Here is a 27155-nt window from a genome sequence, read left to right as displayed (position 1 = left end):
AGCGGAGCAGACGCAGCGACGCCGGACAAGTGAACGACGCGACGCTAGCTAGTTTTGCCACCGAGTTGCGTGCCGTATACAGAGATGGCGCTGTTATAATAATAGACTTTTTTTATTATAATAAAATAATAATTTTACTGGATTGGTAATAATAAATTATGAAATTAAATTTATGAATTAACGGAAATACTGCGAAGAGATGATGGTGCATAATTTGGAATCGAACTAACCTGGAAGGGGTATGGCATATTTTATTGAACCCATACCCCCCGATCAGTCTCAGAGGCATCAAACCAAAACGCAATCGCTAATCGGTACCACAGATCGGCACGATTTTATCAGTAGGGTGGTTTCGTATCCATATGTGATCAAACCAATTATTTTTAATTGATACCTACCTATCTAAAATCCTTAATTAATTTTTAAATCTAAGGGTCTGTCTCAATAAATAATAAAAGTATTTTCCACTTTTTTTCGTGACCCATCGTCTCGTAATTATAGACAATCTAAAATTGATAGGAGGGTTAGCGTGATGCATCGTTGTTTCGCTTCACGTCGTCAATGCGACCCTTTGTTTATTAGGGATCCTCGAAATAATTATTTTTTTATTTTTTTATTCGTTTATTTGCAATCAACAGCGATACATAGAATATAATATTACATAATAACAGACTGAAAATAAGGCCAAATAGGATTACTATTTAGTTTTACAGATTACCTAAATAGTTATTAATTATATAACATTAGGTACGTTTGAAGAGACCAAATAATTTAAGAAAGCTGAAAGAAATTAATAATATGAAAATATAAAAGTCAATTAACTAGTAAAAATACCTAGTAGGTGATTCACAACATATGCATGTGTGTGTATGTGTGAGTGTATGTGTCAGAAAATAAAATAAAAATATTTTTTATTCAATTAAAGACTTTTACAAGTACTTTTGAATCGTCAAATGCATCTACTACTGGTTTGGAATGCCTTTTCTACCGCTCACTTTTATAACGCCTTAAAAACTACCTAGACAGGTATTACTGAAGCAGCAGCAATTAAAGGCCAGGGTGCTGCCCCCCGACTAGGTGGAACCATGGCATCCGGAAAGTGACTGGCGTTGAAAAGGGCAAGGTATAGGCAACGTTGGCGCTACACCTGTCTTAAATGTAACGCCAACTTTGCCTATCCTCGCCCTTTTGTCCCGTTGACCTTTATTCAACAGTGGATGCATATTGGCTGTCGATGATGGAAAAGGCTAAGCAACCTAGACCATTTTTTTGAAACATAGCTTTTTTTGCAAGAACCTTTTCTTCTAATGTCTATGCGACATTATATTATGGGAAAGCTAATAGGTAGGTTTATATTATTATTGAAGTAGGTATATTATCTCCTATGTACATCAATAGATAAAATCTATCTTTGTAGACTGTGTAAGAATGTTTAGTAGATATGCCTCTTGTGTCCATGCAGCGGGATTCCTATTGGGATGTCTACGGAATGCCTCTTACGGAACCCTTAGTGTACAAGTCCGACTCGAACTTGATCGTTTTTTTTTTCAATTCTCAATGGTGTGTCAAGTGCCTAGGCGCAGTGATTGATGTAGGGGAAACGGGATTTGATGAAGCTAATGTTTTTTTTATTGTATACAAGCAATTGTAATTCTAATGAGCCACATAGTTGCGACTTGCGGGGTAGGTATTGATTTTTTTTATTATAGTTGTATAATTTACCTATAGGAACAAAATTGTGTAGATTTTGGTTCAAAATAATGGTCGGATCAATAATTACTAGCTTATGCCCGCGACTTTCTCCGCGTAGACTACACAAATTTTAATTACCCCCTTAGGGCTTGAATATTCAAAAAATCCTTTCTTAGCGGATGTTTGCGTCATAATAGCTATACGCATGGCAAATTTCAACACGATCCGTCCAGTAGTTTGAGCTGTGCGTTAATCCTAATCTTAATAATATTATTCTTTTTTCATAATATTCCTTGAAGTACGAGGATGGTTCTTACGAAGACGAAAGTTTAAAGAAATTCCTGAAAAAGAATCGACTGTTAGGCGGTACGAAGTTCGCCGGGGCAGCTAGTAATATTACAAATGTGAAAGTGTGGATGTTTGGATGTTTGTTACTCAATCACGCAAAAACTGCTGAACGGATTTGGATGAAATTTGGAATGGAGATAGATTATACCCTGGATTTACACATAGGCTACTTTTTATCCCGGAAAATCAAAGAGTTCCCGCGGGATTTTGAACAATGTAAATCCACGCGGACGAAGTTGTGGGCATCATCTAGTAAGTAGATAAATCCAATCAGTCATCTTTCCCTTTTATATAATGTAGATGTTTCCATTGTCGTCAGATTGGCGCGCACCGATGACGGACGAGCCGGAGTCGGGTCGGCGGAGTCGCGCGCCGCCGGCCCCGCCGCCCCGCGCGAGCGTGCGCCCCGAGCCGCGGCCGCGAACGCTCCCGCCGCGTCTCATCCGCCCCTCGGAGCACCTTGCCATTGTGGAGCAGGCGCGGGAGCGGCGCCCGCCGCCGCTCGTGCCTTCTGTCACCGTCATACAGGTACCTACCTACGCTAGAGGCATCGATATAAATGACAAGATATACCCAAGCGAAAAAAAATTTTCACGGTTTTGGAACCAAATAAATCAACGCCACCTCTTAAATACCCGCCCCGTTCCCGTTTGAACCCGACCCGTTTGAAATGCAGACGTCACTGAGGTTGCATTGGTGCTAAATAAACATTTAAGGACCAATGAATCGGTTTGTAGAATTCTGAATGGACCAAAATATTAAAAACCATACAGTGTTTCGAATCGTTTCGAGACGAAAATTGATCAAACCTTACAGCATAAAAAATTACGATGTTTGAACACAGGGACATCAAGGATCTCGTCCACCGCCCCTCGTGCCTTCCGTCGCGGTGGCTCAGGCTCAACCTCGCCCGCCGCCGCTAGTACCTGCCGTCACTGTGTTCAATGGGCCGCAAAGGCCGCAGAGGCCGCAAGGGCCGCAAAGGTCGCTTGTGCCGCGGCCTCCGCCCCCGCCTCCCGGGCCGCGGCCCTATGTCCCGCCGTCTACTCGTATGCCAGCTCCTGTGCCGAATCCTGTTATGAGGCTGCCACAAGCGAGGAGAGATGTTCAGGTATGTAGATTTTTGCCTTTTCGCATACTTGTCCTTGTACGCTTTCGCTACTATCGATTTGAAACGGGTAGCACGGAGCAAAAAATACATGCTTGTTATCCTAAGGATCTGTGAAGAATTAACGGTGGAACCAGCACGACAGCTTTGAGAGATTCAATATCAAGCAAGGAGCTTTTTACTACAAACCGCATTGTTTAGCTTGATTTAAGGTGATCGCATACCACGATATGAGCCGCAAAACTGCAGGAGCAAAAGCCGAATAACGTCAGCAAAGGTGACTTACGTGATACCATTTGTTGAAGTGTGTTGAAAGTAGACAAACTAAGTTCTTTACTAACTAAAATTTATTTATAATAATCTTTGATTATGGAACTATCTAGGACTGGACTGGAATTCTGAAGGTTAACAGTACCAACCCCAGCCTTTGCACTATTGTTATTAATAATTGGACAAACTTTAAGTTTAATTGGAGCGGAAAGGAGAATAATAAATGTTATAGATAGATAGATAGAAATACTTTATTGCACACAAAAAATACTACATAACATGACAAAGAAACTAAAACTAAAAAAATAATTGTATGCAAAGGCGGCCTTATTGCTCACAGCAATCTCTACCAGGCAACCTTTGGTGAAAGGAGAAACTAGGTGTGTTGGGATAGCACTTCAATGTAATGTTCAACATGACTGAAGTAAAATTAATATTATTTCTGCTCTGCTGATACTTCTGATGCAGCTGTCTCCAGTTGATAACGTTCTAGTAGTATCTGAAAAAGTCATTGCGTGTTTTCACAATACTTGCTATGCGACGTTGTATCGTAAAATTCTACAATCTACAACGCATCGTGGGAATTTGCATGGGAATTGCATTGAGGTGCGATGTCTATGTCTACGCTTACGGCTCTACGTTTCTTGCAGACCGTCAAGTATCTACTATGCGATCAGTTTTAAAACCGCCCGCGTAATCTAGAAGCCAAACCGATTCGTAACGGACTTCGGAATAATACAAGAAACCTGAGTAATTCCCCAAATAATGAAGATTTAAGGCGAACCGATATCCCGCGCAGACAGATTCGAAAGTTGTATTGAATTTATTCGAAGATAAACGTTGTAAATTTACTTTTGCTAAAATTATATTCGCAAAAAATATATTTGAAAGTGACGTCTTAACTGCTTCGATTTATGGTTTTACCAAAATTTAATTAAGTCGCTATTGTATTGTCGATTGTTGTATAAATCGCGCTTTTGTATTATTCTTTCGACAGACAAATTACTAGTCTAATAGAACGGTTAAAATTTAGACGTTTCGTAAAATTATCTAATCTAATCTATCTAATCTAAATCAGCCTGTGCTGTCCCACGTCTGGGCAAAGGCCTCCCTCCGATCCTTCCACAATTTTCTATTTCGTGCCTCTTCAGGCCACGAAATAGAAAATTGAAATTTTACAGTAAAATTATAGTATAATTTATTTGTGGATTTACCAGTAGCTTCTGTAATACCTAGTAATGCTGTGTGCATATTGGCTACTAAATATCACCTGAGCGTTTAGCCTTTCTAGCTGCCAAAGCAACTAAAGAAGAAGCCTCGGAAACTATGCTTCCATACGGACGCCCGATACTCCTGAGCGTTGTAGGCCTTCTTCGCATTCATTTTGCTCTTGACAGAGCAATCATGGTCATCTCTTGAGTGTTGTGGCACGCTGGACTATACGTCTCTACTCCTCCCTAAAAGTCTTCTTCGTGTATTCATGTAAGGGTACCTACATCCACCGCAGCCCTTACTGGATCTGTCGATCTCTGATCTCACGGGAGATTTGATCTTCCAAAGCCACTATGATCCAAACAAAAATTCAAACAAACGTTTGTCCCAGTGTTGAGGACAATACGCAGAGAAATTTTCAGCTTCACACGCTGTCTCTCTCTCTCTATATGTATATCGTATATCTTTTAAATAACTGGATTCAGGTCACCGCCAGACAAGCATCATTAGAAGGCTAGTGTGCCGAAGAACTTTTCAACCTGGTTCCTCCTTCACCTTTCTACTTTCGTACCGAAAGGCATCGCCAAGGTCTGCACCCGTACGTAGTCGAAATTCCCCGGATACGTATACGAAGTGATTTATTTGCTTCCTCATTTCTAATCCGAACCACTAAGATTTGGAACTCCATTCCAGCATCAGTTTTCGCCACCAATTATAATATGAGTACCTTCAAGTTGAGAGTGAATAGGCATCTTCTAGGCAAGCACGCTCCATCTTAGGCTGCATAATCACTTGCCTGATACACAGGTCTGATTGCAGCCAAGCGCTATTCTATAAATAAAAAAAATTATATGGCATAGCATACTAATCTTCTGTCTGAACTAAAGTATGGGAGTAAAGCCACTGTCAGTTATTTTTGTAGATAGAGTGGATATTTTTCGAGTACTTACTTAAAATTTTAAGTCTTAATTCCTTGGATTCTATTTGCGCCTAGTCTGTGCACGTCTTCGACAAGGCTTCCTAGAAGTGTTATGCAAACACTTAAGACGTCATATAGGCTCGATGTAGCCAAACATGTTTGTCTTATGCTATTCACAACAAAGCGTGGGTGACACTTTCTTCGCCAAAGACCATATGCTAATGATTATCGAACGATGATATGGCATTATTCATGCATTAATACGAAAGCGATAGCGATCTGACTCAATCGTAAACAATGGAATTCTGAATAGGTATACCTAACTATATTGTGGCGCCGAGGAAAAGACTTCGAAGAATCTCGAATTGCGCGTCTTGGACGAGAACTACGTAGGTATACTACGCTTGATCAGTTCCGTTGTTATTATTGGCGTCTGTGCCTACTGATATTTTTAGCTTAGACTTCTTTTAAAAAGCTTTTCTTAAACATTATATTCATTTATAGGTACCTAATTTTGAAACATAAATGAAACTAATAACCTATATTATTTGATCCACTATTGTGTCTAGTATTAATTTGAAACTTTGCAAACTTACGCAATGGGGATAGGCGGCTATCATGGGCGACCCACTTCCGCCCGAGGATGACATGAGAGAGCCCACATCTGCATCCTCCTCTCTTATGCGCTCCGCCGACTCTTGCGATATTATCTACTCGCAGAAGGGTCGTAGTCTTCTCCTTTGCTAACATGCTGTGATTATAAAGCTCTTGCCAACGTTGTAATGCGCAATGCTCAGTCTAGGCTCTCATTATTATTTTAAGCTTGTTTTATATTTTTTTTCATTTTTTTTTTATTCAGATACAAGTTAGCCCTTGACTGCAATCTCACCTGGTGGTAAGTGATGATGCAGTCTAAGATGATAGCGGGCTAACCTACTGGAAGGGGTATGGCAGTTTTTATTAAACCCATACCCCTTTGGTTTCTACACGGCATCGTACCGGAACGCTAAATCGCTTGGCGGCACGGCTTTGCCGGTAGGGTGGTAACTAGCCACGGCCGTATATACTGTAGATACCATGCCTATTACCTTGGTAGACTACCAGTAGTAGGTTACAGTCAGCACCAAAGCTAGGTTTGCCAGTACAAGCGACTATGGACGGGTGCAAACCTAGCTTTGTTGCTGACTGTACCTAGTAGTAGGTACCATAGTAAAGTGTCTGTGAGGTCGTGATATCCCAACAAGGTATTCCACTAAATGGTCACATTTAAAACAATATCGATCATCAATCGGCTCAGTAATGGGCAGATTACACCTACCGAGTAGTGAAGCGAGACAGTATGGTATAATGTCACTCGGCCGAGACAGTGCTGTGTCTGAGAAATTGCGGCGAAATTGCACTCGACGACTCGAAGTACTCGACCAAGGACACTGACTCGCCACTGTACTCGGTAGGTGTAATCTGCCCATAAGTACAAAGCTGTGCGCCGCGGTATCCAACCTGTCAGATCGCGATAGCCATCGCGCTGCCATCGCAACACGACATTCGACCGACTTATCGGAGTGATCGCGTACGGAGAAATCCCCTCCGATTTGCCCTTTAATCGTTAAGATATCTGATACGACGTATCTATAGATTTAAAACGATAAACTGACAGACATATTATGAACGTACGTAGCTTTAACTACTGACTCTGGAAACTTTAGCACAAGTTGTCTCTATAGCGTGGATCCCGCTAAGATATTTTAAACCTGTTTTTTTTATTTTTCATGTACCAAAATTGTAGTTATCTACTTAATTTGTTACTACAAAAGTAATAATAAAATAAGTTACATTGGAAATGTTTATCTCTAAACAGAGATTTCTTCCAGCTTCCCATACACCTAATCTATCTTCTAAATAAAAGATTATTACAATCTTAAAAAATCCATATCCGTACTTAATATTATATTTGCAAAAGTGTGTCTGTCTGTATGTCAGCATTTCACGGCCCATCCGTTTGATCGATGTTGACGGAATTTGGTACAGCGATAGATTTTGTCTCTTTGGAAAATAAAAGAGGTCCCATGTGATTTAATACTAAATTGATAAGAAATACCTTGCTATGTAAAGTAGCTTGCATGTGCTTGCATCCCAGGGACGGGCATAGGCTACATATTTGAATCCCAGAAAAATAAAGAATCCCTGCGCGATTTGTAAACAAAACCTATAAGTATTCACGTCGCACACGCAGTTGCAGGCATCATCTAGTGGGATATAAATTAAAAACCCCATAAAAGTCTACATTATTATTAGGCAAGTATTATAACTATAGACTAGAAGACATTAAAACATCACTAAACTCATAACAACAAGGAAGAAAAGTTCATGGAAGCCATTTAAAATTGAGCACGCGTTAAAAGCAACCTTATCTGATGGTTTACTACAAGGAATCGAGCGTGTAAAGTATGACTTATAAGGCCAAGGCCCGCTCCGCCCTGTCTGGCTCGTCGTTATAAGTCTGCGGGCACGAAATTTGCGGCGCCCGAGCGTTGGCGGCCGCGGGGCGGCGGGCGGCGCGTGGCAGCGACGTGAACAAAAACATAATATACTTGAGCCATTACAAACGTGCGAACTGAGTTATAAATCATGGTTGTGAGAATGTTGCAGAAGTAATCTATACTAATATTATAAAGAGGTAAAGTTTGTAAGTTTGTTTGTAGGGGGTAATCTCTGGAACTACGGAACCGATTTTGAAAATTCTTTCACTAGTAGAAAGCTACATTATTTCTAAGTGACATAGGCGATATTTTGTTTCAAAAAAATTAGAGATCCCTACGAATATCGTACCTACCCTACCCGCGCGAAGCCGGGACGCAGGTAGTTATTTGGGGCAACTCGCTTTTCATAATCTGTTTTCGACTATCGACAAATTCTTTTTTTACTGTTACGCACAACACCAGAGCAACAGGTTCCAGGTCCATAAGGTATGAAGTGCGAGCGAAAACTCCGATAAAAATGATTTATGCTCAGTTCGCACGACTTCGTACGCGTGGATTTAGGTTTCAAAAATCCCATGGGAGCTCTTTGACTTTCCGGGATAAAAAGTATCCTAAGTCACTCTCCAGGTTTTAAACTATACCCATGCAAAAAATCACGTCGATTCGTTGCTCCGTTGCGACGTGATTGAAGGTCAAACTAACAAACAAACACACTTTCGCATTTATAATAGGGATAGTGATTGTTGCTTTTCGACTGATTTTTCGTGCCCACGCGAGAAGCCGCTGCCGAACCGCTCCAATGCCTCGCGAGCCGCCACGCAGTCCCCATCGCTCAGTCGCCGCTGCGTGCCCGCAGACTCAGTCACAGTGCTTTCGGGGGACACCCAAACTGGGTCAGCCGGAACCTAAAAAGGTTTATGATGAAAGGTATCTATTTAGCTCTGCGAAAGTTTATTAGGTACTAGGTTGTCTTTTATCTCTGCTCAACTGAGTCGGTCGTTACATAAATGCTTAAGGATGTATAATGGAGGGCCCCTATTTAGTTCAAATCCGTAAAGTTTTTACTGGTAATTGCTAAATTGACTTTGTTTCCTAGCCATTAATTAAGAAATAGATGTAAACAGTTGTGTTAGTCTAGTGGTTAAGATATCCGCCTCCTAATCGGAGGTCGGAGGTTCGATCCCGGGCACGCACCTCTAACTTTTCGGAGGATGTGCATTGTGCGTTTTAAGTACATAATTAAATGTCATTTGCTTTAACGGTGAAGCAAAACATTGTGAGGAAACCTGTACATCTGAAAGTTTTCTATATTGTTGTCATGGGTGTGTGAAGTCTGCCAATCCGCAATTGACCAGCGTGGTAGACTATGGCCAAACCCCTTATCATTCTGAGGGGAGACCCGTGTTCTGTAGTGAGCCAACGGTAGGTTGATCATGGTGATGATGATAATGATGAGCACCCAAATTCAGCTGTCTTGGTCTTAGAAATTCGCTTGCTATAGATGCCGTTTCGGTCAGTTAGGACCACTTCTCGTCACCTGTAGTCAGTGTTTATTCGGGGAGCTGATACCTGAGTGGTTTATGATGAAAACTGACTGTCTAGTTCTTCGAAAGTTTATTACTAAGTCTTCTTTAATTTCTGCACAACAGTCTTTCCCTAAATGCTTTATAAGGCTACAAAGGCTATTTAAATCGTCGGATTCTTTGAGTTGTTGTTTTGATATCGTTCAGATGGTAGATACTCGTGTTGACACCAAAACTAGGTCGATCGAGGCACCTAAATGCTTTATGATAAACAGAAACCACTAACTACCTAATAAGTTCTTCGAATCCACGTTAGCATTAATTACGATGTTGTTTTGAAGTCTTTTATTTCGCAACATTATTTGACGAAATTAGTCTTAACTCTTAAGTATCGAGACTTTTGTTTGTCCGTCTGAGCCAATAGAACTCAGCCTAAGGCAGTGGTCCGACCGCCGACGATGAACGAGAAACAAGTAGAACTAGAAACTTAAACGAGTTGGCGATCAGCGGGAAGCGAGTGTGTAGTTTTGATAGTTTTGTCGCTGGGCTATAAGCGAGTGTGCAAGTGCGACGAGCGATTATTCGCGCCATTCGCCCGCGGTCGCTCAGTCCTGACTCCTGTGCAAACCTGCGCACGCGTTACACATGTTCAAGTGAGCGAGCATCGCCGAACGAATATCGCTGAGCGAGTTTATTTTTGGAAGCTCGTCGCTCAGTGACAAAACCGTCGTCACCGGCAGTGTGAACAGTCAGAGAGCAACTTTTGATATATGCATCTCTTTCGTTAACACGGAATGTACATTTTGTGCGTTTCTTGAGAGAGAAAATCGCCGATAGTTATTCGTTTTCTCGCCGGCGCGCGGTCGGACCACTGCCTTAGTCTGCATCATCAATTACGGTAAGATGAGATCATAAAAATGTCAGTAGGTAGGTACCTACTTAATAAAATTATGCACGTACAACGATTAGGTCATTATGGCTCACTGGCATTCACAATGCACACCAAAATGCCAGATATCATTATTCCAACGAAAAACTGTGGCGAGCGTAAAATTCAAGTGACAGTTTCAAATAAGGCATGAAATAATCGTCTAAATTTGTAATGGACGGTGCAACAGTGAAAATGTGGACAAGATTACTGCCGTCCGCTCACTAGAACGATGCTAAGTGCAAAAAATCAGTTTCTAGACGCAAGGGAAAAAGTGGAAAAGGAAATTACATTCTGCTGAGAGAATACTGATGTTTACCGGATAAAAATAAAGGTTAAAAAGAAAAGTTATACTTACTGTGTTAGAAACTGTGAAGTCATAACAAATACGAGTAGAGCTCTTCGAATATAAAAAGAATATCCGGCTGAGTTTATTGTGGGCTCTTCTCAGACCTGGGGCCCTACTACCATCGCTTAAAGTAGTGTTTTGATATTGTTTTGACTTTTGACATTTCATACAAAACTTGTATGAAAATGTCAAAAGAATATTGAAAAAATTGTAGGGTTCCTGGGCGCGTTTGGAACCCTCGTAGCTTTATTTTTAAGTAATTATCACCACTACATAATCTTACAATTCTGACAATCAATAAGAGTAACATATTACCTATTTGGAATAAATTATTTGACTTTTGACTTTTTGTTGTATTTTCTTGTAACATGCTTTACTCTCTCTTCTTAATTGCCCAATCCTTTACTTATCAGTTATCACAGAAACGACTAACAAAAATATGTATAATGAATATAGCCATTATAATTAAAGCCTATCTAACGCCCGAAATTATAAGCATAGATTGCTTATAATTTTGAAATCGATATGGTACAATATGTTCAAAACCCTAAATCCACGCGGATGAAGTCGTGGGCATCAACTTGTTGTAATGTTAATTACAAGTTTAATCTTTCCTAGTACCTAGTGATATAATTAGCGTGAAAACCCCTAAATCGACCACAATGTAGTTTATGTAAGTTTTAGTTAAAAGGCGACAGATAGATAGGAGATCTACGTCGCTGTGCTAATTCTGGTCCAATCTTCCGCCTCATTAGAGATTTAGCGATCGCTAAACGGTTCGTTAGCTACTATTAATAATAATCAATTTAGTTTGCCGTGCGTCTCGTGTTAGTTATGCCAAGACCTGCCCGAGTTCCAAGAATGCATTACAAATACATACGTTAAAGATTACGTTCTGAATGTTTAAAATTTAAATATTTTGACGACCTCCATAAATATAAATGACAAGATACCTATGCCCAAGCGAACAAAAATTTTCACGGTTTTGGATTCCAAATAAATCAGCGCCACCTCTTAGATACTAAATGAACGACCCGTTTGAATCCGGACGTCACTGAGGTTGCATTGGTGCTAAAGCACCACTGAATCGGTGCCAGTTTGTTTGTTCAATGGCCCTGTCCATACGAAGTAATATATAAGTCAATGACGACCTCCCTGGCGCAGTGGTAGGCGCTGTGGTCTTATAAGTGGGAGGTCCCGGGTTCGATTCCTGGCAGCGATTTGGAATTTTATAATTTCTAAATTTCTAGTCTGGTCTGGTGGGAGGCTTTGGCCGTGGCTAGTTGCCACCCTGCCGGCAAAAAGCCGTGCCGCTAAGCGATTTAGCGTTCCGGTACGATGCCGTGTAAAAACCAAAAGGGCATGGGTTTATTAAAAACTACCATACCCCTTTTAGGTTAGCCCGCTTCGATCTTAGACTGCATCGTCGCTTGCCACCAGGTGGGATTGCAGCCATGGGCGGCTAACTTGTTAACTTTTGTAACCGTACAGTGACCTGCAAATGTAATTTGTGATATATTTTTAGAATCAGCTCATGATGCCCTTTCATTTGACATCCCACACGATAGGTTTCAAAAAGGTTTTTTTAAATTTCATAAAAAAAAATTATGATCACTAATTAAATCTTTCAGACCACACAACTTCCGGGAAATATCAAAACTAGACATCTTTGTGGCCTTAAGAATTCATAACAGAAGAGGTCAATCCGTGTTTTTCATATTTTGCAATTCTGTTGCAGTTTATATCATAGTTTGCCGAAACATGCTGGAAAAAATATTGCGCTAGTAGTACCCACTATCTAGGTATAGTATGTAGTCTGCAGCTACTAACATGCCTGAACCGAAAAGCGCACAAATTTGTCTTCAGCTTTACATATCTTTTGTAATTTTTTTTTTTCTTGCGGCCCGGTCTATCTCCCCATTAATATTTATCTGTCTTTCAAAAGCGCTTAGTTTTAATTTAAAACATCTCTACTGTTGCGTTAAATCAAGCAAACGTTAGGCGCCTGGCAACAAGGTTGTTGCTCAGAATCAACGGATTGTAGTTAGGCTGAGGTCACACTATGCGTTTCCGGTGCGTCGCAGCGCCGCTCTGCGGATTTCAGTATTGGATGCCACAAGGGCACTGCGTTGCCACTCCTCCGGCAGAGATTATGGCGTTGCAACACACCACGCCTCCCCGCCTCGGCTCTCGGGTCCTAAGTCCGTTGCGCGGGCGGTGCGGCGCCGCACGACGACGTTGTAACGCATCGTGTTACATGTCAAACTCAACTTCAAACTCAAATTATTTATTCAGAATTGGTAAAATTTTACGCTTCCTGATTGTAAATTTTTTTATTTGTAAGATGATATGATATAGTGGTGATAATTAAAACGTACTTAAATCTAAAGCTACGAGGGTTCCAAACGCGTGTAGCGTGTACAGTGATTTTTTATGTAGGATGACGCAGCGGCACGCGCCGACGCAACGCATCGTGTGGCTTCACTCTTTACATAGATTTTTTGCTACTCAACCGCGACAGCAGCAACTTTGGTCTAGTTACAGTTAGGATCAGTGTACGTAACGAAACGTAGATCGAATTACAAAATGTACCGTTTATGCTATTACATCTAGTGACTAAAGTGTAATGTAATAAAAAAGAGACCGTTTCGGGAACTAATCGGAGTAGTGTGATTCTATGCAGTTCTTTTTCGATGTAATAAATTGATAAGTACTGTACTTAAACGTCTACGATACCATTCTTGAGTCCTTAAGGGGCAGGGCACGTATGACGTAGAGAGGACGGACGCTGGAGCCTAGCAGAGAGCTGCTGGAATGACAACTACGTATGGTTGCAAAATTGTCGACCGATCACCTGCACAATGGAGCGACGCTATCGAAAAAGCAGCGATATTAAAAGAGGTGGGTGCAAACGCAGATCACCAAGAGTACTGTGCGACTAGGCTCTCTTGGTACTTCAATGACATTAACAGGGGGGCGCTGTTGAACAGCAAAGGCTTAGAATATTAAAACAAAAACAAAGGGGACACTTGACGGCAACGTTAGTTCCAATTTTCGCCACGCGCCAAGATAGCCTTGTCGCACTGTAGATATATAGAGGCTTCTGCGAGTTTTTTATAAAGCTGGAGATTGACTTGTACCGTTTGTTTGTAATATACCATTCGAGGCGATCTTGTTACAATACAGGCGACAGAGGCTGACTTGTAGCGTATGTTTGTAATGTATCATTCGAGCATATTTAATTACTTAAAAAGCACATAACCGAAAAGTTAGTGGGGCGTGCCGCCGCCGCCGATTTAATTCAGCTGTCAATTGAACGAGCAATATCGGAGTTTCGCAAAGCTAGGCGCTCACCGGATCATTAACAGAGAACATCGCGCCGTGGGCGGGCAAGCTTGCTGGCAAACAATTAAGAGGTGAACGTACCCTCTTATGGAATCGACAAAATAATAGACAGATTGTTTGACTAAAGTACCTAAGTATAACTTTATATTAGGAATCAAGTTTATTGATTTCTGTTAAAAAATACTACCAATTCACACTTATATAATACTAGCTGAGGCCCGCGACTTCGTACGCGTGGATTTAGGTTTTAAGAAATCCCGTGGGAACTCATCAATTTTCCGGGATGAAAAGTAGCCTATGTCCTTCCCCGGGATATAAACTAACTCTGTACCAAATTTCATCAAAATCGGTTGAACGGTTGGGCCGTGAAAAGCTAGCAGACAGACAGACACACTTTCGCATTTATAATATTAGTATGGATTATAAATATGCGGAAGTGTATAGCTATTTGTCTGTTTACTAGCTTTTCACAGCCCATCCGTCTAACCTGTTTTGACGAAATTTGGTACAGAGGGAGCTTGCACCCCGGGGATGGACATAGGATTTTTTTGTCCCAGAAAATCAAAGAGTTCCCACGGGATCCTTAAAAACCAAAATCCACGTGGATAGGCAGGCATCATCTAATTGGTACGGGTATAAACGTGGTATACTTTTTATCACCGTAAAACCACAGGATCTTTAAAAACCTAAATCCACGTGGACCAAATTAGGGCATCATCATAGGCTTGGAAGTTTCTCTTGATGCCACAGGAAAGTTTTTGCGTGAAATTAAAATTAAACAAGATATATTATAGTAGGTAGCTATAATGCAGTTATTTGGTGGAGATATTAAATGTTAACAAAGCTAAAAACAAGTTTAACTCTTTCGTACGAGTTTAAGTTTTCTCTTATTTTCAGTTTTTATTCTACGTTTCAAATATAGTAACAAGCTGTAGTACAAATTATATTATGTAGACGTAATGGAAATGAACTTGTAAATTTTGTAGCTACTAATGTTTTATTATCTTTGTTACGTCAATAAAAGCTTAGTATATTCCTCGTGTATTAATGTTATGTCAAACCTAATAAAAGAGAAAGTTTAAATAAATCGAAGGCTTATAAACGATGTGTGCGTTTCCTCTGATTGGATCCCAATCTTTTATTTTACAAATGTTTCGATCGTCACCCACGCTAGCATCCACGGGCGGCCCGATCGGATGGGCTTATTAATATCGGTTAGGGTTGCCACCGGTTATGTTTATTTTATATTAAGTTATAAAGCAGTATAATATGATACGTCACTAAGCCAATATTGGTACTGATTCTGAGCACAACCTAATTTTAGAGTATTCGCATCCTCTTCTTACTAATGTAATATGAAAAGGACAGACGCAGTATGACAGTTTTAAATTTAATTTTTAGATGATAAAACCCGTGATTTTAGCGCACAGTCGCGAGCCTACTGTTAAAATTTGTAGCGTGCACTAAAATTTAGTCTTTAAATGTGAAGTTCATGTTCCTGTCCCTTTTTAGCATTGTTAAAAAGAAAAGGATACAGATACTCTAAATTTAGTTTAGAGAAAGACAACGGAATCGGTGCCATTGTAGGTGTTTATAGCCTATATTTTACAAAATAATAGTCCACAGTTTGTTCATACAAGTGATATACCTGCAAATGTTCGACCATTCTAAGTCATTTTATTATGTACTTGTAAATAAATAATTAAATAAAAACATTCAGCCACAAATTCATATGCCTACTGTTATTTGATTTACATTTTTTCTTAACCCGCAACCTTTTTGGTCTTGTGTATTTTTTAATCTACAGTAAAAGGTCATTTGGGCCCTAACTCCAGGAAATCAATCTAACTGCAGTCTGCAAAATATTAACGTAACAGCTAACTAAGGGCGGTTTCAGACTAGCGTATTTTTGTGCGCGTATACGGTCGTTTCAGCATACGCGCTTACACGCGCGCTACATTACGCGCTTCAAAAAACCGGACTCGCGTATACGGGCATATTTCAGCGTGTTCGCTCGAACCGGTGGCCCGGTGGGTAGTGGTCTCTCGCGGCTCGCGCTTATACGAGCTTAGGGCGCGTCAACGCTCGTATGAGTTGATCGTGTGCCAAAAGGCGCGCCTATACGCGCCTACATGCGCTTCCAAATACGAGCTCATACGCGCGTATAAAACGCTAGTCTGTAACCGCCCTTATAGAAAAATATATGTGGCAACCCTAATTCTTACCATTAGGGTCCATTGAATACACATTACGTTAATTTAAAATGCTGACGAATTAATGTCTTCGCCGATAGTCAATAATTAGAAACGATTTTTTATGTAAATAGGTCGCGTGACATCCTTAATGCAGGATCATTAATTAATATCTAAGGCAACTTCAATTAATTATCTATTTGTTTACAATAAATTACTTTTTTCGACAACCGCACCGCGCGCCATCGTAAGGAATTTCACCCTCACCACCTGGGTGTCTGGTGCACTTCGACCGTCCGCTGCGCCAGATCCTTCTTTCCACGCACGTGCAAACTGTGGAACCAACTCCCATCGGCGGTGTTCCCACTAGATTATAACATGGGGTTATTCAAGGGGCGGACCAACAAATTCCTAAAAGGCTGGCAACGCATCGGCGGTTCCTCTGGTGCTGCAAATGTTCATGGGCGGCGGTAATCACTTAACATCAGGTGACCCGCCTGCTCGTTTGCTCGCTATATCTATTTTTAAAAAAATTACATTAAGATAACTAATTAGATAGGTACCATATCAATTATTTTTTAAAGTGGTGATAGCCAGGTCAGCGGTCAGGGGTTCGATCCCGGGCATTCATTTCTAACTTTTCAATCAAATATCATTTGTATTATAAATACTATCTGTCCCGGCTTTACTCACGTGTTGAGTCGACGTTAGCCCGACTAGTTTCGAACCCATACGGGGGGGGGTCCTTTTTCAAGGGAGTCCGTCCGCCGTATGGGTTCGAAACTAGTCGGGCTAACGTCGAGTACACACGTGAGTAAAGCCGGGACAGATAGAATTTATCATGGAAATCACTCACGGTAGTTTAAACGCAAATATCATTTGCTTTCAAAATTCAAAATTTGAATCACTTATTCAAAACTAGCTGATGCCCGTGACTTCGTTCGCGTGGATTTAGGTATTCAAAAATCCCGTGGGAACTCATTGATTTTCCGGGATAAAAAGTACCCTATGTCACTCTCCAGGTCTTTTATCTAATAGGAAAAAATCACGTCAATCGATTGCACCAGATTGCACCGTTGCGACGTGATTGAAGGACTAACCAACAAACACGTTCTTCATATTTTTCTCAAAGTTGTGTGAAGCCTGCCAATTCGACCCTATATTAAATTAATATTACTAATACCTACATTAAATTTCGTCGAAGCGAAGCCGGGAGAATTAGCAAGTAAATAGAGGTAAAGACAATAACTGTACAAATAACGAGTTGTTTTCCAACAAACGCGAATTATCTCTACATTAGCAATATTTTAAGTAGAACATTGCTATTGCTGTCCATAGCCGTGTTCTGGAAAGTACCAGGAAATCTGATACCCTGTAAGTGGATCCAAGGATTATTGGCTTCGGAGGAGCGCGTAAAAAGTCGAGTGAGCGAACAATATCGGTTTTCAAGAGGTTCTTTCGTTGCATTCGACATGTTTAGTGGAAGGCTAGTAGTGAAGTGGGCGGTAGATCGTTTTTGTTTGATGCTTTATTTCAGAGTTTAAATAGTATTTTTATTGATTCGGTAAAGTTGCCTTTTTTAGGGTTCCGTACCCAAAGGTTAAAAACGGAGCCCTATTAATGTCACTCTGCTGTCTGTCCGCCTGTCTGTCCATCTGCCTGTCTGTCCGTCAGTCTGTCTGTGCGTTTGTCTGTCTGCCCGCATGTCACAGGTCGCTAGCTCGTACACGAAATGAGTTACAAACCTGAAATTTTGGTATTTGATGAAGAACGTTGACCTGAAACCAAATATTTAATAAGTATCTAATATTATTAAATTACTTTTATGGAGCTCTCTTCTAGCTCGGAAAATAAATGTTTCATACACCCAAAATAATTATCATAGGTATTCATAATTTTGTACGAAACCCTAAAAGAGCGAGGTCCGATTCGCACTTGACCGGTTTTTATAAAGTTTATGACTTTATGGTGTATCGTTGCGAGTAAACGCGGCAACTTTGAAACTAATAAGTACCTGTACAAATTCGTCTTGAAATTTTCTGACTGGTAGTGGACCTATAAAGTACATCGTATCGAGGTTAGGAAGTTGCCTCGAGAGTCGAGATGTCGAGACGCATTTCACGCCCACGTCGCGCGCGTCCTGCGCCTAATGATTGACACTTGACGGCAGGACTCGGTCGCATTCACCAGTTACGATACGATACGACACGACAATGTGGCCAATTTCTAAACTAAAATGACAGGTATCAAAGTTGTTCGATTGCAGTAGATGACAGCTACAATGTCACGATCGCAATCACCTCTGATTGGTTGATGTTCGTTCACTATTGGCTACTGTAACTGCTAATGTGTTGTTGTTACAAAAATACCATAAATTCAGCCAATCACAACGATTGCTATTGTAATAATAATTGATGCAGTTTTCCCGCAATCGAGCAGCTGCTGTTCGATTAAGGTAGAATGACAGCTACAATGTCACGATCGCAATCACCTCTGATTGGTTGATGCTCGCGCATTATTGGCTACAATTCATTGTTGCAACAAGAATAGCTCAAATTCAGCCAATGGCAACAATTGAGATTGTAATAATGATTGATGCAGGTTTTAAAAATTAGAATATTTTTTATATTGTTATCCCTGCCATAATGCTCTCTGCGGAAAGGGGTATGACTTTTAGACCTGTCAATTATTTTTTTACTTAGAGATGTGTGGGTACTTACCTACAAGAGAATTAGCCACAACGTTCAACCAAACAATCGAAACTAAATTGACGCATGAGGAGTCATTTTGTACGGACTATATGTAGTTCAAAAATTATTCTCATTACTAAATACGGCTGGAATTTCTAATTCAGAAATGTTAAACCGCGATCAGATATAACGAGTCAAGTTGTAATAAAAACAGCGATTTACATTCAGCCGTCACAGAACTTTAAACGATTAAAAAAAGTCGTGACGTGTCTCGTTAGACCTCGATAAAGGTGCATAATGAATGCATCCCGTACGGGGCGATTATGCTAATAGCATTCTTGTAAGGCCAAGTCACTGCCATATCGGGCCACAATGAAATGGGTCATTTTTAAACACTGTCGCATAAAACATTGTTGCATTTAAGGAGATCGCACACGGCCGTAAGAGCCGCAAAAAGTGCATTTTTTAGGAATCTTGGAAATGGATGTGAGTTCAGTTACACTGGGCGCGACGTAAAGATGCCGAACAAAGCAGCCGTTGCTTTCGAACATACCACATGTCTAATTTTACCATTTCTTCGATGCGCCTGATGCTGCCCAATTTTCAATCTACATTAGTTGCAGTGTGCGCAATTAATGATCGTCCCTTGCGGGACGATTATGCTTATATAATTCTTGTAAGTAGTTCATGTCGCTACTGCCATATCGGGGCGCAATTAAATGGGTCACTTTTAAACACTGCCGCATAAAATTGTTGCATTTAAGAAGGTCGCAACACGGCTGCAAGAGCCGCAAGAGCCGCAAAAATAGCATTTTTTAATAATATTGGAAATGCGAGTGAGATTAATCATATATCATTAAGCGCGACGTAAAAATACCAAGCAGAGATTACACTAAGCTGATTGTACCATGTAATTAGCATTTCTTTCACCCAGATGTCACCGTATCATCAGTGCATTATCAGTGCATTAATTAGAGCGATCCCATATATCAATTTTAAGCATTGCTCCGTGTTGCATTTAAGTTAGCACACGGTTGCAAGAACTATTGAGGACGTAAGTGCCGCAAGAATATAATTTTCACTGCAAATGGCGCCAGCAGCATCGCTTGCCAAGAAAATGCGTAACCACAGAGCTAGCTATATATACTGATTTCATCGTAAATTTTTTGAAACACTGGGAAAATGGGCAATGGGCACTGGACAAATACAGCTCACTGCTGTGAGCTGTATCTTACTGCTGATGGTACACACATTTTCTGTAGGGTGGAAAAAGCAATGCGTAAGCCTCTTGCGGCTCTTGCGCCTTTTGCAGGTCATCTCGTGGTATGCGATCACTATGAAACTCGGATGCAAATTGCAAATGTGCATTTATTTGCATAATATTCCGTCACGGTAGCCTTTGTTAAGGGGACGTGTGACAGCGGAGCCTATTTTTCTGTCCGTTCGCAGCGAGCACCGCAGATTGACGTGTACCTTTGTAACTCTGACGATGTATTTTTTTCGAGGTAAATTGGCTTGTTACCAATTTTTAGAACAATTTCTGTGTTATTTACCTCCTTGTTTTGATTCTATGTTTACACTGAAATTCATATTCATCCTTAGCAAATATACATCCATTACTGGACCTAAGCATTTCATATATTTGGGGGGGGGGGGGGGGGGGGGATTTTGCATTTTCTGTCACTACTCACTAGTTTATTTGATGCTCATATAGAATTACGTAGTCAGCCAATATCCATCCGCTGTTGAACATAGAACTACATATTTTAAGTAGTCTACAGTGTTGACTGTTGACAGTTATTCGGTCTGAAAGATAATGGTAATCGTAATTTGTCTTTAACTCTTTAGGGAGCACAAGTAGGGTACATTTCCAACTTTTCTTGTCCGTGGAATTTACTTTTGCGCCTTGCAATATCTAACCAACTGCTTTTAATTGGATAAAACCTCTATCTCTCTAGTCTACTCTATAATATTATATTCTTAAAGGACCTCTATAGGACCTTCCAAAAGGCACAAATATCAATCGTTACCGCAGTAATAAGAAAATTGCTTCTTGATAATTTTAATCTTACTGCACTTACCTACTATAAGCTCATGTTTGCATTGAGGATGCGATGTAGATATGTATTTTTTCAAAATGACCGGACATCCCGCTATCTGCCGTAATTGTTTTGATTTGTGACATGTGCAATTCAAAAGGGAATCAAGCAATTAACGTGTTGACCGCCGTCAAAAAAAATTGTTCTGTAGTTAACTATTTATTTGTTAGTACTTTGCTATGTATTTAACTTTCATTATTTAAGTGAACCTATAAAAGTTAGAAGCAAGGTGCAAAACATGAAGTATATTTTCTTTATGTTGCTTTTAATCCTTTAGGTGGGTAGTGATCGCCACATGAGATAACGCTTCTTATTTTTAACCGACTTCTTTTACAAAGCATTGATATGATGATAGTTAAAGTTGGTTTATAAACGTTTTGGTCCTTTAAAATTAAAAAAAAAAAATTTTTTTTATTCAATTAAACTTTTACAAGTATTTTTGAATTGTCAGATGCATCTACCACTGGTTCGGAATGCCTTTCCTAACGAGAAGAACCAGCAAGAAACTCGGCGGTTGCTCTTTTCAAAGATTTGATATACAATATTATGCCATGTAATAAGAAAAGTATTTGCAGTCCTGCGCGTTGCTGGAACGAGCTGCAAGTCAAATCCTCTTTTATCATTTCGATAATCTTCAATTGTGTAATATGCTTTTTTCAGGAGCATACTTTGAATAGATTTCTTTAACTTGTGTAAAGGTCCAAAATAGTTTGCAGGATTTTGTTATAAAAGGTTATATCCCCAAACTTCTTGTTTCTTGTTAGTCTATATTGTGTAGATCAGCGTTTCCCATTTGCCGGGTCGCGACCCAGTACCGGGCCATCAAAATAAAATCCCGGATCGCAACAGGTTTTAAAAATATTACCAAATTTCGATAAATCTCAAACAAACTCACTCTAAAAAAATCTCACACAGCTGAACAACTGAACCGATTTCGAACTTTTTTTCATAATATTCCTTGAAGTACGGCACGGGGATGGTTCTTACGGAGAGAAAAATTAAATAAAATGACAGACAGATAAGACTGTTAGGCGGTACGAAGTTCGCCGGGGTACCTGATGGAACCAGCTTGGGAAGTGTTAAGTGGGTCACGAAGCGGCAATGTGAAAATTACCGGGCCATGGCAGAACAATGTTTGGGAAACACTGGTGTAGATCACAAATTTTCTTGTAACTAAGAATATTTTGTCTAAATTTCTAATTAACGTCAATATTATGCTCCTCGTTAATTATGAAGAAGAATGTGATTGCAATAGCGTCGCTCAACTCCCAGTCCCACCTCAATTGCCGGCAACGAACCTTAATTATTATCATGAATATGTAAATCCTCGTTGCAGTTGCGCACTTCATCATAATTTTCTAAAGCCCATTTGTTCGCTCCATTAGAGAAATGCGAAAGTGAAATCCTAATTGAAAACGACGAATTAGAAATTCACATAGAAACGTGTGAATAGGTGCGTTTTCCACGCGAAATAAATCAGTGGACGCGATTGCGTATATCATTAAGTGAAAAGTGGCCACAGGGTACCTAATACCTAGAGAAAAAGCCTATGATGGCCAGACCTTTGCTATTTTATAAGTATTATAAAATAGCGAATTGTCTCCCAACACTGGGAGGAACGATCAGCGACTATGAAGTTTGGACCATGGTGGCTTTGGCAGATAAAAGACCCAAGACATATAGTCAAAGTTAAATATTTTTTCAAATTGGGTACTATTGTACTACTAGTATTCATAATTAATTACGTAAAACTAAAGCTACGAGGGTACATATTAAAGTGTAGGGGTCTGGCAGAGGGTTGCCACGATACTCAGTGTCTCCAATGCGTGACGTGATTTCTTAATATTTTTCTAAGAGACTTAATACTTTGACGAAAGATTTTTTACGTCTTTGTGTTGTGTGTTGATTAAGTCAGCATGATCCAAACTCTCATAGTCGCTGATCGTTCCTTCCTGTGTTGGGGACAATGCGCATAGAAACTTTCAGCTTTTATAAAATAAAGAAGGTCTGGCCCCCACGGGCTCTTAGTTCATAATAGACGTTTCGCGATTAAGATACGAACAGTTGGGCTCTTTGCGGTTAGAAACAAATTATTCGCAACGCAAATGAGCATGATGATGGGGTTTGGAGATTAAACCTAATGTTGCTATAATTCACTACACTGTTATGTGAGTAAAGAAAAACGCACACCTACGAAGAAGAGTGGAGTCGAGGCGTAGCGTCGCTCGTTTTGGTATTGATAGCAATTCAAACTAGCTTTGTTTACCTTGGCATAGCCGTGGTGCGACCGTAGCGCTTAGGTTACCTTTGACTCTTCTCCGTGATTAGTTTTCCGTACCTACCTATTTATGTCAAAGGCATGCCAACAAATACTACTAATACCAGGTTACTCAGGGTAAACACCATTCATATGATATTTTAATTAGCTTTTCACATATTGTTTTACAACATCAGTAATAAAACACGTGATGCAAAACTAATGTCAAAGTGGCAAGTTGCCTTTGCCAATTTCCAGGATGTAAGCTACCTCTGTACCAAGTTTCATATAAATCGGTTTACCGGATGGGCCTTTAATAATTTCGTGGGAACTTTTTGATTTTTCGGGATAAAAAGCCTATGTCCTTCCCCGGGATGTAAGCTAAGTCTGTGCCAAATTTCATCAAAATCAGTTAAACTGTTGGGCCGTGAAAAGCTAGCAGACAGACAGACAGACACACTTTCGCATTTATTATATTAGTACGGATTAGTATGGATGTTACAAATCATACACGAGCATTCTTTCCTCCATTCATCATCGTATACACTTTTTTACACACACCGGTACTGTATAGGTATAAAAAGGTTGGAGCTTGGTATAGATAAGCATTTAAAAAAATCCAATTACAATATTAAATATGTTTTCCAAGTAGACCGACAGTTTTCCCGTCCGTCTTGTAAGTTGTAACAAGACTTCTACGATGTTCACGACCTGATTACCCCAATGCTCGATCATTTCCATAACATCAAGGAAGTCGATCACTGCAGTACTACCGGAAAACACGATGATCGCATTATCTGAAACCGGTCGATTATGGTGGCATTAGTTAATGCTCGTGTGAATGCTCTTTCGATGACAATTTAATGAGATTACATCTAATTAAAAGCTGTGATAGCCTAGTGGTTAGGACGTCCACCTTCTAATCAGAGGTCGGGGGTTCGATCCCGGGCACGCTCCTCTAACTTTTCGGAGTTATGTGCGTTTTAATTAATTAAATATCACTTGCTTTAACGGTGAAGGAAAACATCGTGAGGAAACCTGCATGCCTAAGAGTTTTCAAAGGTTTGTGAAGTCTACCAACCAATCCGCACATGGCCAGCGTGGTAGACTATGGCTAAAACCCTTCTCACTCTGAGAGGAGACTGTAGTGAGCCGGCAATGGGTTGATCATGATGATGATGACATCTAATTAATGAGTTATCGTTCAGGAAGCTTTGAGATGTCTTCTTGTCCAAAATTCCTCAGTGCTTGAAGACCAAAGTCTTCGAACAGTGCGTGTTGCCAGTGATGACATATGGATCCGAGACAACATGGTCGCTAACTATGGGCCTCATAAGAAAGCTCAGAGTCACTCAGCGGGTGATGGAGAGAGCTATGCTTGGAATTTCTCTACGTGATCCTGTACTTACATGTGAAATGCAAAATTTGTCTGGTGGGAGGCCTCGGCCGTGGCTAGTTACCAACCTACCGGCAAAGCCGTGCCGCCAAGCAATTTAGCGTTCCGGTACGATGCCGTGTAGAAACCAAAGGTGTATGGGTTTAATAAAAACTGCCATACTCTTTCCATGTTAGCCCGCTCCCACCTTAGAATGCATCGTCACTTACCATCAGATGAGATTGCAGTCAAGGGCTAACTTGTATCTGAATTAAAAAAAAATGAAGAATCTGAATATGAATAATTCAATGTTGATAGAGCGATTCCGCACCGCCCTCATTACAGCGAGTAAATTAATAGTCGTTAATGTGCACCGCGTATTAACCCGATACTAAGCACCGCCACTAAATCATGGTCCTTCATTCGATTCTCATTTCGCCGACTGCGCGTGTCGGCGATGTACTGCAATTTATAATTGACCGTTTGTTAATAAGCTTATCCGTCGTAATGAATTATTGCAATTAAGGTGCTACTTTCTAGGAGTTTCAGGTCGTTGCCTTTGCTCGTAGCAGCGTCATCTTCACTCATTAATTATTTTATCAACTAAGTTTCGAATAGAACACTTTGTACAAAAACTCCTTAACTTGTGGTCATAAAAAAATATGGCATAGTTGCCTAATATAAATCCTTAAAATTGCTAATGCGCGTGGCCGCCATTTTAGTGACGTCAGCACTAGACTAGTTTCGAGCTGATGCTATATTTTCATTTCGGTTGAAGTCAAAATGACGTCATTTCGATGTTAATGAGACATGGTTCCAGCGCAATAGCAATTTGCGGGACTTATACCTACCTACCTAAGAACATGGTGATGCCCGCGCCTTCGTCCGCTTGGATTTAAATTATATTAAAATCCCGAAATCTTTGATTTTCCGGGATAACAAGTAGCCTATATCCGAGTCCGAGATGTAAACTATCTTTGTAAGTATCAATTAGATAATGTCCGTGACTTTATGCACGTGAATTTAGGTTTCTCAAAATCACGTGGGAACTCTTTGATTTTCCAGAACAAAATTAGCCTATGCCCCGGGATGCATGCTATCTTTGTAAAGATGGGCGTTATTGGCTATTTATGTCAACAGTTAATCAACAGTTATTTAGTTTCAATACCGATATTGATAACCGTTGTCGAATATCGGTATCAAAGTTGTGTTTCAACTAATTTAATATGCGCAACGCGCAGCGGTTTCCGTAGTAGTAACTAAGCTAGCTGCCGTATCAATACCGTCTGTATAGCTAGCGCGCGCATATTCACTAAAATAAAACCAGTTTGACTTTCATGAATATCGTGAAGTAATCACAACCTTAAGTTCATAGCAGCAAAGTTTAATTTGATCATTGACATAGGTCAAACTATAGTGGACGCCTGCACGAATAGTTTGCCACAGTCCAGTTAACCAAAAACATTTCACGAAGATTGATAAACCAAAGAGGACCTTATCTCTATTACTCTAAGGCTAACTGTATTAAGTTTGATAGATCAAAGTGTAATGGACAAGTACTGGTGCAGTTAAGCCTTAGCGTAATAGAGATAAGGTCGGCTTTGGTTTACCAAGTTCTTAGTTACTAAGCCGGTAGCCAATAACCGCTCCTTCTCAGCTTTCAGTGAAAGAAAGAAAGAGAAGGCATAATTATTGCGTTTCTAGTAACCAAAAAACCAAACAATGCATTGTCAGTTGCCAGTTGGCAGCGTTGCGTTGTCAGGTGGTTCGTCATAGATGTTAGCTGAAAACCGTTGCTAGCTACGACAATAACGCTATGGTACGCTATAGGCACGGCAGCGGTTTTCAGTTAAGTTAAGCTATAGCGGACACATGTCTATATCTTTGTACCAAAGTCAAAATCGGTCAAACGATGGACTGTAAAGGACAGACCGATGGAAATAATATCGATAATATTATGTCTCACGGTGTGGCTACGTATCGTTTATCACACAATATTTTTCTCTCATTTCTTTTTTTAATTGAAATGTAGCAGACATCACCACCTAAATTTTCAGAAAACTCATTCTTTTTCGAGTATTTATTAGTTTCCTTTACGTCGTAGAGTAAAATAACTGAGAAAACTATTTATTGCAATCATAAAAAAGAACATTTAAATATTTACATGAAAATTCTTCACAATTTGTAAGGAGCCTGCAATAAATACATACGAAACAGTAAATTACGACCGTCGCGTCGGTAATAATCATAAAATTGAATGCTCGCTCATCTTGGCGTTACATTGTTGCAAATTGCAAGTAAATTCACACTTTGGGCGGGTTTGCCAGGAAGTTTTGAGGCAATCAAGAACCTTTAGACCTGTAGGGCT

At 40.1% G+C, this 27155-nt stretch overlaps 1 protein-coding gene across 11 annotated transcripts in view; it reads left to right on the top strand.

The window, feature by feature from the left end:
- Positions 1 to 27155, top strand: part of LOC117996232 (rho GTPase-activating protein 23-like) — a 456689-nt gene that overhangs the window by 90994 nt on the left and 338540 nt on the right. For 10 of the 11 annotated variants that reach the window (XM_069509383.1, XM_069509380.1, XM_069509379.1 and 7 more), the window contains 2 exons: positions 2360 to 2568; positions 2885 to 3151. In XM_069509383.1, coding sequence (XP_069365484.1) covers positions 2374 to 2568; positions 2885 to 3151 — 462 coding nt within the window. In that variant the 5' untranslated portion in view covers positions 2360 to 2373. Of the gene's footprint in view, positions 1 to 2340; positions 2569 to 2884; positions 3152 to 27155 lie in introns of those variants that run through there. The other variant, XM_069509385.1, reaches the window with a different exon arrangement.

This window comes from Maniola hyperantus, chromosome 3, assembly GCF_902806685.2.
Source record: "Maniola hyperantus chromosome 3, iAphHyp1.2, whole genome shotgun sequence".
Taxonomy (NCBI): Eukaryota; Metazoa; Arthropoda; class Insecta; order Lepidoptera; family Nymphalidae; genus Maniola; species Maniola hyperantus.
The sequence above is the reverse complement of the archived record's forward strand: the minus strand, read 5'-3'. Positions and strand labels throughout refer to the sequence as shown.